This window comes from Sorghum bicolor, chromosome 3 (assembly GCF_000003195.3).
Source record: "Sorghum bicolor cultivar BTx623 chromosome 3, Sorghum_bicolor_NCBIv3, whole genome shotgun sequence".
Classification (NCBI taxonomy): Eukaryota; Viridiplantae; Streptophyta; class Magnoliopsida; order Poales; family Poaceae; genus Sorghum; species Sorghum bicolor.
This window is the reverse complement of record NC_012872.2, coordinates 10,181,290-10,195,604: the sequence shown is the minus strand read 5'-3', so window position 1 is coordinate 10,195,604 and position 14,315 is coordinate 10,181,290. Positions and strand designations below refer to the sequence as shown.

The window sequence follows — 14,315 nt, the reverse complement described above, 5'->3', positions numbered from 1 at the left end:
ACTGATATAAAAAATATCACACGTCTTATAATTTGAAATGGATTAAGTACTATCAATGTCATAGTCATATATTGTTGTTTTTAAATTTATAAAAAAGGTACAAAAAAATTACATATTATTAACAACGCACGAACATGCTTGCTTTTAGTATCAAATTTGAAAAGCGCAAGGCATAGTTCATGTGCACGTACAATAAACGAACAGCTGGCAATAATATAAGCAGCTCGCGCAAAGGCAAAACACCTGATCTCACTATCAGGAGTGAAATATTCCAATTTTATATACTACTACCTGTGGCTTCGCTTACAATTTTTATTAAAAAAAAGGTGTTCAACTCAGTCAATCAAAACAATAATCTAAAAACCCTAATTGAGTTGGGGCCCTGGTATACTTGCCAGGTAATGTACATGGAACAACATTGATCAGGCTGGCCAGTAACCGGATGAAGCTTGTGATTCAGGAACTGCTCACAAATCCATCGAGAATTTCACAATCTCGTGGAACAGACAAGCTCAAGGAGTGCATAAAACACTAAGGGAGTTCGCCAACTTTGTCCATTGTCTTTTAATCAGCTGCCATGAATGGATCAACATCACCAAGATCAGCAATCAGGGGCTCCAAGTCTTCAGGCTCGCCTTCTTGCGTGAAATATGTAGGAAATGGGAGCAAAGCTGTGTCAGGTTTCTTGTATATAGAATCCTTAACGAAAACAAAGCTACCTTGAGGACCAGGAACCTGCAAAAGGGGCAAAGATACATAAAACACTTAACTTCTATGATTGAACAAAATATGTTGTGACATCAGAAATCAAGCCACCTGGCCCTTCAGATATAGTAAGTTCCTGGCTGGGTCTATTTGGTAAACCCATACATTCTTCACTGTGCGTTGCACACCACCCATGCGTCCAGGCATTTTTCTGTTTTTGAAAACCTGAAATTTTCCAATTGTTATTTCATTACATGTGCAAGGCTGGCTGCTGCAGTACTGCTTTGTGCACACATTAGCAAGCTCCTATCATATTCCACCAAAGGGCGTGAATGTAACAAAAACTAACCCCTGCTATGGAATCAGCTTGTAATCGGAATGTTTCTATCTGTCAATACTCAATACAATAATACGCAGTTCTCCTGCGTGTCTAAGGGGGGAAAAAGTACACTCCTATCAAAACAATTTAAACCAAGTGCCTTCCTGCATGACAGATATCACAGTGTGGTTCCAAGCCATGGGCTGTGTTCAAGACCAAAAAAAGTTCACGAGTTTTGTAATGTAAACATTACATCTACATTTTTTTTCCAGTGAAGACCCAGGTCTGAACCCAACAAATAACATGTAACATACTTCAGAAGGCAACTGTACGATGACATCATTCAACAGACTCATTGTTCATAGTACAGCCCAAGTAAAAAACATTGAGAACATACCAACAATACATAAGGTCTTATCATCTTAACTACTGAGGAACACGAAAAAACCTGTGACTAAATACTTTAAATCCATAATTCATCTCATTAAGAGGAAGTGTAATTCATAGCAAAACCTTACTATTGCCTATCCTATGGAGAGTAAAATGACATTATTGTGAGAGGGAGATGCATAACATTTTTTTCAATACATAAATGTGATACTGTCATATAACGTACCCTTCCAGGAGCATCTCTTTGACCAGTAGAGCCACCACTGCGATGCGACAAAGATGCCCCATGTGATGCAGGCCCCCCACTGAAACCATGTTTTTTCATTACACCCTACAAGATTAAAAGAAGGTTAAATTGTTAAACATTGACAACAAAGACATTATTACTTTGTTCTACAGAGTACAGAAGGAAGCAGTTTAACACTCAGCAGAGTCATATTACTTCTGTAATCGCAATGTTTTAATGAAAAATTCACCAGTTTTGCCAAGTTCTGTAACACTAGCACATTTCCCCAAGAAAATAAATCAAGGATCTTGGAAATAATGGGAGAACTTGCACTACCATGCAAAAGAAGTCCTCAAGAGGTTTGGCCATCTACCAAATACTGGTCCTCCTAGTTTCTCAAACATCAATAAGCCTTTTTCCTTGTGGATGGATGTTACCAGTTAACAAAGCAGCACAAAAATAGGATCACTCACACTGCCTCTCACATGTCCAGCCAAATTCTGCTCTTTTATGTGCTAAGAGTTTATAGAAAAGTTACTCAAGATCTGAAAAGACACTGATCCCACAATAACATTAAGGATAACTATAGTTTCTAAGATGCACACTACTTTGGACATTAATGTATTTAATTCTCAGAAAAAAAAATCAGTCAGAGTCTAATATTTGAAAAGGTGGAAATTTTCATTAACATCTTTGTTATCTCATATAACACTGATCTGAATTGTAATTGGCACCAGTCAAATTTTAAGTTTTTAATTCTATACACTCTGTTAGAATATTCCACCAATTGTAAGAAATACATAGTGTTTGCTTTTATTATCAGAAAAGCTAACATATAAATTGCAAGAGAACAATTTTAATCAAATAAATGTTTGAAATGGAGCAACTTAAATTCAGGGCATAAACTAGAAACTTAAGTATCACAAATATCTCTTGCATAATTTCCTCTGGATTCATTTCAACTAATCAAACAGAGGTGTTGCGAAAGAAACACAAACTAAAACCCTGGCGATAGCTAGTTGGTTTACAGCAATGTAGTGAACTGTCTTGACAAGTGAAAGCACAAAAATAGACCGGACAGGAAAAATACATACCGCAAAACCTTTCCCCTTCGTGATTCCAGTGACATCAACAAATTGTCCAGGCAAAAAGTGGCGAACTGTGATGGTTGTGCCAACAGGAAGAAGCGCATCCTCAGTGACAGGAAATTCCCTTAGCTTTCTCTTCAGAGGCACTCCCTGTGCTCTAAAGTGGCCAACTTCAGGCTTTGTTAGGTGTTTTTCCTTCTTTTGACCTGCGCCAAGCTAACAAACACAAGGAGAAGAATTTAGGAATTTAGCAATACCTTTTCTTTTGCAAAGTAAAGGTGGATGTAACAAACAAAGAAAAAAAAGTTAAACACCCTGCATTGCATTAGATCAATTTAAACAAAAAATTAAGGCAGGATACTTCTTACTAGTGTCTTATTCATGGTGTAAGTGCATGAGATGCTTTATGGTTAGTGGTTACCAAAACTTTGCTCCAGTTAAATTGTCACAATTGACTTATGAACTCCTTACTAGTAAATTGATAAATAAAGGATTAAGTTGATAGGATAACTTGCATATACCGATATTTGCTGAAGAGAGTAAAATGGCAAAAGAACAAAAGAAAATTCAACACCACCAGACCAATTATCTTCCTTTATTTTTTTTATAGTTCTTTCTGTAGGCACTGCGGGGAAGAGCCAGAACCAGATCATTGCCGCATGAGTTTAGAAACATGGCAAATTTCAAAAACAACACCACGTCTCTCTTTGGTTTGGAATACCACCACATAAAACGTTTTGTTGCAAAGACCCACCATTACCCAACTCGTTCTTTCTGTAGGCACTGCGGGGAAGAGCCAGAACCAGATCATTGCCGCATGAGTTTAGAAACATGGCAAATTTCAAAAACAACACCACGTCTCTCTTTGGTTTGGAATACCACCACATAAAACGTTTTGTTGCAAAGACCCACCATTACCCAAGTCGGTTTTGTAGCAAAAACCATCCCACCAAGATGCAACCAGCTGATTTCACCTGCTTTTTCTATCCTAGAGTGCCTGATGCTCTTTATATAAGTTAGATACACTAAAAATACAAGACCTGTATTTCATTAAATCCATCGGTTTTACGGTTTATGCTATTTGCAAAATTCTTCACCACAACATGGTCCAAGCACTAGAACAAGCTTTACTCAGTTAGCATGGACTATAGTGGTTCCACATGGGCAGAGTCAGGCAGAATCTGATATGCTCTGTGGGATGGCATTTGCAACAGAGTCAACTAGGGGCTAGGCATTTGCAACCAAACGCCTTACGAGGTGGAAATCAAAATACAAGTGAATGTGGGATAGTTTACCATTTTCCATTAAAAATTAACTACCACCGCTCTAAAGTAGGAAATAGTATTGAGATATACTGAATCAACAAGATATTACTGATCTAAAACAATAATTTACAACATCTCAGCCATCACCATCCAGGTTTAAGCGACATCATTGCTTTCAAGTCTAGCGAGTGAATCGAACCAGCAGCCCTTCAATACTTCATTTGTTTCGGTGGAACACGTTTCAAAGGGAGAACTCAGGGAAATTTCGTGTAGCACCTGTAGGGCGAAGAAACCCTCCTTCTCGGCGGTCTTGACCTGGGTAACAACGTTGTCGTCGACCCAGAGGACGGTGATGGGCACCTTGGCGCCCCACTTGTCCCACATCGCCGACATCCCGCACTTGACGCCGATCACGCCGGTGCGCCGCGATGTGGGGCCCATCACCCCGGCCCGCGCCTCGATGATCCGGCCCCCGCCGCCGCCCTCGCCCCCAGCGTCGTCGTCGTCGGAATGGGAGACGAAGGCCTCCGCGGAGAAGAGCCGGGAAGGCGGGAAGGGGAGGCGCGGGCTCCCGCCGGCAGAGAGTGAGAGGCCGCGGAGGCGCGCGAGCAGGCCCCTCGAGGCGGCCGCCATGGTTTGCGCCTGGGCGAGGGCGGGGAGGCGCGACGGCGAGATGGGTGCGGGCGGGGTTTACGCGGCGGCGCGGCGAGATGAGTGGGTGCTGCTGGGCAGTAGGGTTTACTGAGCTGGGAGCCCAACTGGGGGCAAAGCGAGCGGGCTCACTTGCGAGTGCGAGTGGGCCTGAACTCTACTCGGGTTTCCGCTTTTACGATTTTCTATTGAGTGCTGCAACTCGAGAACGTTCAGTGTCCTATAAAATGCAAAATATAAAATGTTTTTCAAATAATGAAATATAAAATACCAAATTTTTATGGATATGTTTAGTTCTATTCAAAATATCAAATTCTTCATGGTGTTGGTGAGGGTGAGCACGGGCTCCCAGATGTTTTGGCCTATTTTTAGTCTCTTGAGGCCAAAATCCAAAATGGAGAATAGTCACTTTTTTGCCAAAATTTTTGCATGGTGTTTAAGTTGTGTTTAGTTCCCTATAGAATGCAAAAATACAAAATACCAAGTATTTTGGAATGACAAAATGCACAATGCCAATTTTTTTATGGGTGTGTTTAGTTCCATCCAAAATACCAAAATTTTCAGAATCCAAAATATATGAAGCTGCTCTTTTAGGCATTTTTTTGCCTCTTAAGGCAAAAATTCATAATGCAAAATATCAACTATTTTGTCAAAAAAATTAGATGGTGTTTAGTTCAATTCTATAGAATGATTGGCCAAAATCCAAGGCCTCAATAGGGAACTAAACAGACCCTTAGTTTCATTATGCAAAATGGTAGACCAAAACCTAGAATTTTTTGAATGAAAGGGGAACTAAACACCCCCTTAGCTTAAAACGAGGCACATTACATGTAGAAATTGAGGCCCTATGGAATGCAAATGCAAAATACCAATTATTTTAGAATAATAAAATGTAAAATGCTAAAAATTTTAAGGTTATGTTTACTTCCATCCAAAATGCCAAAATTTTCAGGTTAGGTGAAGGTAATGAAGGCTCTTCTGGGTTTTGTTTTGTCTCTTGAGGCAAAAATCCAAAATGCAAAATGACAACCATTTTGTCAAAATTTCTGGTTGTTGTTTAATTCTATTTTGCAAAATGCTGGGCCAAAACTCAATTTTTTTTGGCTCAAATGGGGAACTAAGGGCCTGTTTAGTTCCCTATGGAATGCAAAATGAAAACTACTTTGGAATGATGAAATATAAAATGCTAAAATTTTTAGGGATATGTTTAGTTCCATCCAAAATGTAGAATTTATTGCCCTCATTATGGCCTCTTGAAGCTCTTTTGGTTTTTTTAGTCTTGTTTAGTTCCCCATGAAATGCAAAATATAAAATACAAACTACTTTGGAATGATGCAATGTAAAATGTTAAAATTTTTAGGGTTATGTTTAGTTCCATCCAAAATACAGAATTTATTGTTCTCATTTATGGCCTCTTGAGGCTCTTTTGTTTTCTTTTGGCCTTTTGAGGCCAAAATCCAAATGACAACATTTTACCAAAAAAATGCATAGTGTTTAGTTCCATTATGCAAAAAGACTAAAACCCAGAACTTTTAAGGATAAAAAGGAAACTAGACACCCCTAAGCCAAAATCTAAAATGAAGAATGACAACCATTTTACAAAATTTACATGGTGTTTAGTTCTACTCATAATTTTTTGGGATAAAAGGGGAACTCAACACCCCAAACTGGCCCTGAGTTGCACCAATTTTAAAGTTTAGAGGGCAGGTCACTAGAATAATGAACTAGATGAATTCTCTGCGCGTTGCTGCGGAATTTTTTTAAAAATAGATCATTATATACATAGCATTACTAAATGATATTCAATATATTATATTGTATACATATATATGAATTTAACTTGCATGTATTTTATCGTATTAGATCTAGTAAAAAATTGTTAAGTTAATAGAAGAAAAACTAATATTTGGTTCCATTATAGAGGAATTGGTGATGAAACAAATAGTATATGTACTGACTTGTATGTTAATAGATTAAAGATTTAAAATATTTCACATGATATAGATAACATGGTCATTTTTTGTAATTAATATGGAATGACATGTACTTAGGCCCTGTTTAGTTTACCCCAAAACCAAAAAGTTTTCAAGATTCTCTGTCACATCGAATCTTTCGGCTTATGTATGAAGCATTAAATATAGACGAAAATAAAAACTAATTGCACAGTTTAACTATAAATCGCGAGATGAATCTTTTGATCCTAGTTAGTCTATGATTGAATAATATTTGCCACAAACAAACGAAAGTGCTACAGTAGCGAAATCCAAAATCTTTTCGCATCTAAACAAGGCCTTAGTGGAAAATGATGTGGACACCTTGCATAAAGAGATAGAACATTTAGTAGGTTACTTAGTGGGGAATGATGTGGACACCTTACATAGAAAATTCATCTAATAAGGTTTAGGATACAAATTCGCTTCAGCATTTGTGATGCATAGCATCATCCCTCCTGTCTCCTATGAGGGCTATGACAAACAAATGCTAACGCTTCAGGATTTGTGTTGCATGATTCAACCGAGTCTTGAGTTTTGTCAAAATGATGAAAACAAATGGATGTCTCAAAAAGACTAATCCTTTAATTAGATTATCCTAAACTTCATATATTTAAAAATATAAAAAAGGACGGAACATGAGGCTTTTGTACACCGATAAAAGGCAATCAGAAACATATATAATCTCACATAGGTTCACCTAGCAAGTTCACTATTCTAAAGACTCCAAACAGTATAACTCCCTTCGTAGCAAAAAAACTGATGACTCAACCGGTAAAAGCAGGTCATAAATAGATTTAACAAGGGGGTCGATTCATCTAATCATCACGGCGTCAACCATCCATAGATCTGATCCTAGTGAAATCAGCGATCATAACGATCATGAAGTCCAGGCATTATTTTCTACAACGTTCAATCATTCATGATAAACAGCTTCAGGTTTCGTAGAACCGGAGCTCCACCATGGCCTCTTGATGCTTGGGTGAATACCATGCTGTGGCCTTTGCTGAACCCAGGACCTTGAGAGCCCAATCAATTGCAAAGATGGGATCATCCACTCGAACAAAATGGTCCTGGCTTCTGGGGTCAAAGGCAACAGAGGATTCAACACGAAAACTGAAGGGCCCAACTATCTGCAGAAAGAACAAGGAGGAGCTTTATTAAGACGAGATAAATTCCATATGATACCTTTCACACACAACGATCATCTTGTCTATTCTTCTTGTAATCTATTGATGGCAGGCAATCAGAGAGAAATAGCCAAAATATAACTACTCCTATGTTCTAAACTGATACCATCTGTTACTACCATCATTGTTGGCAATGATGTATTCATTATAACAAGTTTAGCCCCTGGCATTTCAGTAGATGGAATTTGTTCCTCAACAAGAGTAATCACGGCTGACATCATAAGCACTAGGATTTGCATCAAACTGTAATTAATAAACCATAATTTGTCCATAGTTTACATTACGGCACAGAAGGTAATGAGTCAGTGTGTTTGCATATCTAAGCATAGCCTAGACTTCAACTAAGATTAAGCTCTCCTGCAAGGCAGTCATTAATATTATTAATATATAACGAAACTTTCCTGAACTATCATGGTTATTCCCAAGTACCTCAGTTATTTTCATAACTTTTGAGCACAATAGATCGAGATGAAAGCAGTAGCTACCAAAGTACCCATAGGAAAGAAGACAATACCCCAACCAGTGGTTAGAGTTTCTAGTTAACAGGTATCAGAGAACAATGAAACGAAAAAAAAATGAATTACCTGTTGTTGAAGGGAAACAGTCACATCAGGACAAATATCACAGAATGTCTCTACATCAGGTCTTCTAGAGAAGAAGAAATCTTGTGCAAGGCGAGAAGCACCACATAAGAACAAGGAGCCAGAGGTGATATCAAATCGGGCACTTGCCTTAGTCAAATCCAAAAAAAGCCTCTGAAAATTCCCATATCGAGCAGTGAAAGTAACAGAAGCAAAGAGGTCAGCAAAGGCAGCACATTTATTCCTTTCGTCAAACATTCTAAAAGCATTACTCTTTTGTGTTTCATCTCGTATAGCCACTCTCCTTGAACAGTTCCCCAAATATCCACTGGCTACTGCACCTGAATAAAGGAAAGGAAGGAAACTTGAGAAACATTGCTGATTACCAATAAATCCAATACAGTAGCAAACGGATAACCATTTCACATATCCATGAAGAAAAGCACTAAATGTCAGCACCATCGGAAAACTAGGCAGTAAAGCATACAGGGAAATCAAGTCATTCATGATACTGTATCCCAACATCTATATGAAGTGAAGGATATTACTGGCTTCCAAAGTCTAGTAATATCACAAAAAAAATTTGGAAGGCCCTAGGCACTGGTTGAGTGGCAAAGTGTCAGGCTACTTGGACCCCTAGGAAGTCTGGGAAGCTATTAGACACAAGGCTTGAGGCGTCTAGTACAGTAGTACCTAGGTGCCACCAAGGTGAGGGTTAGGTACCCGATTTTTTATACAGTGAGCTCAGCAATGGGAAACAGAAGGACTAAGTTATGATCAGGTTACATTCTGGATATCCAGTAAATGAATGGTGTGTCAATTAAAAGATTTCCGAAGCAGTTTGAGGGGCAGCAAGCCAGCAACAGAACCTCCAAGCAAGTGGATGCAAGGAATTTTCATTAAAAGGAGTGTCAACATCAAATGGAAAGTGGACACTTACCAACGATACCAGTAAGAGAAACATGTGAATCCGAGAGAAATATATCATATGGCTGAACGCTTTTTAGCTTATCTTCTTTTTTCCTCCAAACATCAATGCTTTTCTTGATGGAAATGGCCGCTTTAGCACATAGGCCAGGTAGCAGAGCAATAGGAACATCATCTGTTTCATCACCACCAAAACATTTTGGTTCCCCACTATTCTGCTGCAATAATAGATGATAACTCAACCCAGAACTGGAGCCAACTGAAGAAAGGTCAGCTGATAATGACAATGGCACATCCCAATATGCTCCCCTTTTATCAACAAATAATCCAGGCCAAGATGCTTGGACTGTAATATTATGATGAGGAAGCTGCAATAGGTAAAGAGGTGTCCTTTAATCCAGGCATTTAGAACAGTAAAAACAGAAACTAGTTAAGTAAACTAAAGATTCCCAAAAGAGAAAAGAAAGGAAAAAAAAACAAGACAAAACTTCCACAAACCATTATCAACAGCTATGTCCTCTAATCAATATACTGAAACGGAATGTGATTTATTGAGAAACCGTAGTGCAAGCAACAAGAATACCCACAAATAACTAACTGTATATCAAATAGGTTAAGAGCGTCCAGATTTTTTGCCTCGTGGTGAAATATCGCTTTTCCTCGATTGCCTTTCTTGATATCAAATAACTCCAGCAGCAAAGTGGTGTCTGGTGTGATCAAGATTTCCGTGCCTACACCTAGAGACATAACATCATGCAAGTGTTTCTTCAAATCTTTGGTCCAAGAGGCCTCTTCCTGTCGATTTGCAAATTTTTCTTTCACGACAGACATAAGCTTGTTAACATTGATTTTCTCCAAGATGATAGAAGACCTGAACAGCACAACAGATTGTTCGTTAACATGAGTTTGGTGAGAAACTTGTTGAACATTAAGTATAACCTCTACTAAATATCTACATTGGGCAGGCTATTTAGTCCATTAAATTAACCAAGGAATACAAAAAATTGGACAGTACTCTCAGGGGCGGAGCTAGAATTTAAACATAGAGGGGGCCGTGCAAACCAAGAACAATCATGTGTATCAAAATATTACATGACAAAGGTGTACATAGCAGCAAAATAAACGTTTGTGTTACGATACAAAAAAGAAGAAGAAAAACTAAAAAAATAAAGATAAATTAATTAGTCTCAGGCCTCTAACCTTCACCTAATCAAATCTATTTCTTTGGCCAGGAAAAGAATCACAATAAAACAAGTAGTTAAACGAGGGCAAAATTAATTAGCACTAGATCCTAACATTGAATGACAAACAATCAGTTGCATGTCGTTTAGCCTCAGCCAAGACGATCACTTAAACGGGTAAAATGGTCATTTAAATAGAAGGTTAAACAGAAACACCATACCACTGTTAGTGTTTAAAAGTTGAGTACACGAGCTAAATAACCGTTTAGAGTTTAGACAAATAATGACAAAAACTTAGGAGATAAGAAAGATAATAGGAAGACTAATGCTAAATAATATAGATCCCATTGTTGGGGATCAATTCAGAAGGATTAAACAAGAAAAACGCTGATTTTTAATTAACTAGCTAATTAGAGTATGTAGTGGGGGACAAACTAATGTTTGATAGGCAATAATAAAATAAAAGACATGAAGAAAATATTAGAAAGATCTAGATTTTATTTGTATAAGAAACTATTAAAGATTAATATGAAATAAGAATAAAAATCTTAGTACAGATAATATTATTAATTAGTTAATTAGACAATTCAGCATCTAATCTATGGGGTGTATTAAGGGAGTTATGGGAAGGTTGGGGGGTGCCAGGCCCCCCTCAGCCCCCCCTTCCCTCCGCCACTGAGTACTCTACTCCTCTCCCTCTGAGCCGACAATGTTACACATAACAAACAAGAGACAGAAATGATAACCCATTTCAGGCCACTTAAAATCAAGTACTAATCAAATCGACTCACATTTCATCCACCGAGACATCAATACTAACATATATTGATAAGGGAGGCACATAATCCTAGTACCAACATAATGATACAAAATTAACCAATCTAAATTCATATATGTATCAAATCCAGGGTTATCTCAATCACATATGCACACCAAGCCTACATTATCGTTGGCGCCTGATGCTAAAAGATTGCAAGCAAAAAAAATGAGTGCCTCCCAACCGCAACATCCTGAGAGCAGTACAAGTATGTAATGGGTCTGGTTCGTTACCATACCAGTTGTCCGTGATGTAGAGGATGTGGGCGTGGTTGACGGAGAGGCCGTCGCGGGTGGCGGAGAAGGTGGGGACGAGAGGGGACGCCATGAAGCGGTGGAAGAAGTCGAGCTGCTTGGGGCGGGTGACGCGGTAGCCCCGTGACAGCCCCAGCGGCAGGGGGTCCCCCGGGACGGGGCGCACCGTGCCCTCCATCGTCACCGGGGTCTCCGCGTCCAGCTCCCACCGCCCGTCCTCGTCCGACATCCATCGCATCCGCCGCAGCGACATCGGTGCCGGGCGGCGCTTTTTTGAGCTGGTGGTCCTTCCGATTTCGCGTCGGCGACTCGGCGTCGGACTGTCCACAGTTGGTGGGCGACGAGCCGGATAGGGACCTAGGGGCTAGGGGTGGCAGATGGCCGGGGCGACGGGCTGAGAGAGTGAGGGTTCTCTTTGGTTATTTTTGTATAGGCTTTTCGTTGGCTTATTAAAAACCCTATCAAATAACAGTTTTAAAAAAAACTACCAAATAAGCAAAAAAAAAAGAATTAAACTGAAGTCGTTTTGGGTTTGAAACTGAAGCCATTAGATTAGAACATGATTTTCTTTTCTAACTTCTCTATTTTTTTTAGAAGACCGAACCCTGCCAAAGAGAAACTAAACATTGAGCTGGCCATCCTTTTTCAAATCAAATGTGGAGATTCTAATGGATTTTAGGTCCTTGGGACTTCTCTACTCTATTTTTTTAGCTCAAAATTCATTAAGGTGAATCGATTTAGACCTTGTTTAGTTCCAAACTTTCTTTGGATGTTGATACTGTAACACTTTCGTTTTTATTTCAGAAACGTTGTCCAATTATAGAGTAACTAGGCTTAAAAGATTCATCTCGCGATTTACAGATAAGCTGTACAATTAGTTTTTATTTTCATCTATATTTAATGCTTCATGCATATGCTGTAAGATTTGATAGGACGGAGAATCTTAAAAAGTTTTTTAGTTTTGAAGGTGAACTAAACAAGACCTTAGCATACAACCTAGCTCCATCTCTAAAAACAGGAGATTTTCTAAGAAATGCCTAATATGCTCTTGGACAATGTTTCTTAGACGATGTTTTTTTTAAGTTGAATGATGTTTAGTGCGTGTTTTGATGTTTGTAAGTATATGTATGTGTGGCAATTCACAAAATTAAGGCCTTGTTTAGTTCTAAAAAAAATTGCAAAATTCTTCAGATTCCTCGTCACATCGAATCTTGCGGCACATGCATGAAGCATTAAATATAGATTAAAAAATAACTAATTACACAATTTACCTGTAATTTGCGAGATGAATCTTTTGAGCTTAATTAGCCCATAATTGAATAATATTTGTCAAATGCAAACGAAAGTGCTACGATGTCCATTTTGAATTTTTTTTTGGAACTATTTAGTTCACCCTGAAAACCAAAAAGTTTTCAAGATTTCCCGTCACATCGAATCTTGTGGCACATGCATGAAACATTAAATATAGACGAAAACAAAAACTAATTACACAGTTTAGCTGTAAATCACGAGACGAATCTTTTGATCCTAGTTAGTCCATAATTGGATAATATTTGTCACAAACAAACGAAAGTGCTACAGTACCGAAATCTTTTCACTTTTCGGAACTAAACAAGGCCTAAGCCTATATGTGGGTTCACATATTAGTCCACTTGCATCTCAATTAACCAAGCTTACTTCCTCAGTCTCAAGAAAAAGCATATCTCATCGCTTTTGAAGAAATCAAACATTTTTAAATCCAACTAAATGTATAAGAAGTGCAAGTATTTATGATGAGCAATAAATAATATTAGATTATAGTATAATACATTCTGTATGAACATATTTAGATTTTATAAATATTGAAAATACTTTTATAAATCTTGTTAAGCTTAAAATTTAATTACTCAAAAAGTGAGATGTGCATTCGAAAATATCTGATAAACAACCCCCGCCGTTGAGCTCCTTTCGAGTCAAGCCTCAACCAGCTAGGAGCCAGATTCAATCTCCATCCTCCATCTAAGATCCAATGGATGTCATCGACTCCAAGCAAAAGCTTCTAATAGTTCGTAGATTGAAGCAAATGCCGTGCGTAGTAATATTGCTAAACAACACAAATAACTCTATACTAAGTTTTTTGATATTAATAAATAAATATAGTGTATACACTTGTTTGCATACACATAAGTGTGCGCAGTTGTCTTCTTGCTATTTTCTCCCTTGCCTCAAATTTAGATTCTGATTTCTTAGTTTTTTTCTTCCACTGTCCTCTCAAAATTCATTACCATGCGAGGGTAACGAAAAAGAAATTTCTGACCGCTGATGTTATTATTCAAATGAACTTGTATTTTTTTCTAATTAACTTATTATGAACATAACTATGGACTAAATGTGTGGTTTACTCAAAAATTGCTCTGAATTAAAACTTTGCATGTCCATTAGAATAAGACTCGTCGATTTGATATTTGATCCTTATGTACTCTATTTTAAATTATAAAACATTTTACTTTTCTAGATTCATAATTTTAGCTATACACTTAGATATACAATATGTCTAGATTCATGATAAAAGCGACATATCTTGAAAAGTCAAAACATCTTATAATTTGAAACGGAGGAAGTAAATAATTTAACTGCAATTGAGGAGGGCTAGATACTCAGAATCAGTTCTTGGTCAATAGGCATTTCAAAATCAAAAGTTTCTAAATCAACTCCTTGCACACCAAAAGAGAGAGATGCTACATCAGTTCA

General features: G+C 38.0%; 2 protein-coding genes across 2 annotated transcripts; both read right to left on the bottom strand.

Moving 5' to 3' along the window:
• LOC8085797 (50S ribosomal protein L3-2, chloroplastic) lies at nucleotides 217-4,774 on the bottom strand. The gene is made up of 5 exons (XM_002455332.2): nucleotides 4,270-4,774; nucleotides 2,735-2,944; nucleotides 1,641-1,745; nucleotides 817-930; nucleotides 217-735 (listed from the first exon to the last, which is right to left on the bottom strand). The coding sequence occupies exons 1-5, from the start codon at nucleotides 4,624-4,626 to the stop codon at nucleotides 565-567; spliced, it is 957 nt and encodes a 318-aa protein (XP_002455377.1). The 5' UTR covers nucleotides 4,627-4,774; the 3' UTR covers nucleotides 217-564.
• On the bottom strand, nucleotides 7,294-12,017 carry LOC8085796 (protein TRIGALACTOSYLDIACYLGLYCEROL 4, chloroplastic). The gene is made up of 5 exons (XM_002455331.2): nucleotides 11,570-12,017; nucleotides 9,970-10,204; nucleotides 9,347-9,701; nucleotides 8,410-8,747; nucleotides 7,294-7,768 (listed from the first exon to the last, which is right to left on the bottom strand). Exons 1-5 carry the CDS (start codon nucleotides 11,836-11,838, stop codon nucleotides 7,571-7,573), a joined length of 1,395 nt encoding a protein of 464 aa, XP_002455376.1. The 5' UTR covers nucleotides 11,839-12,017; the 3' UTR covers nucleotides 7,294-7,570.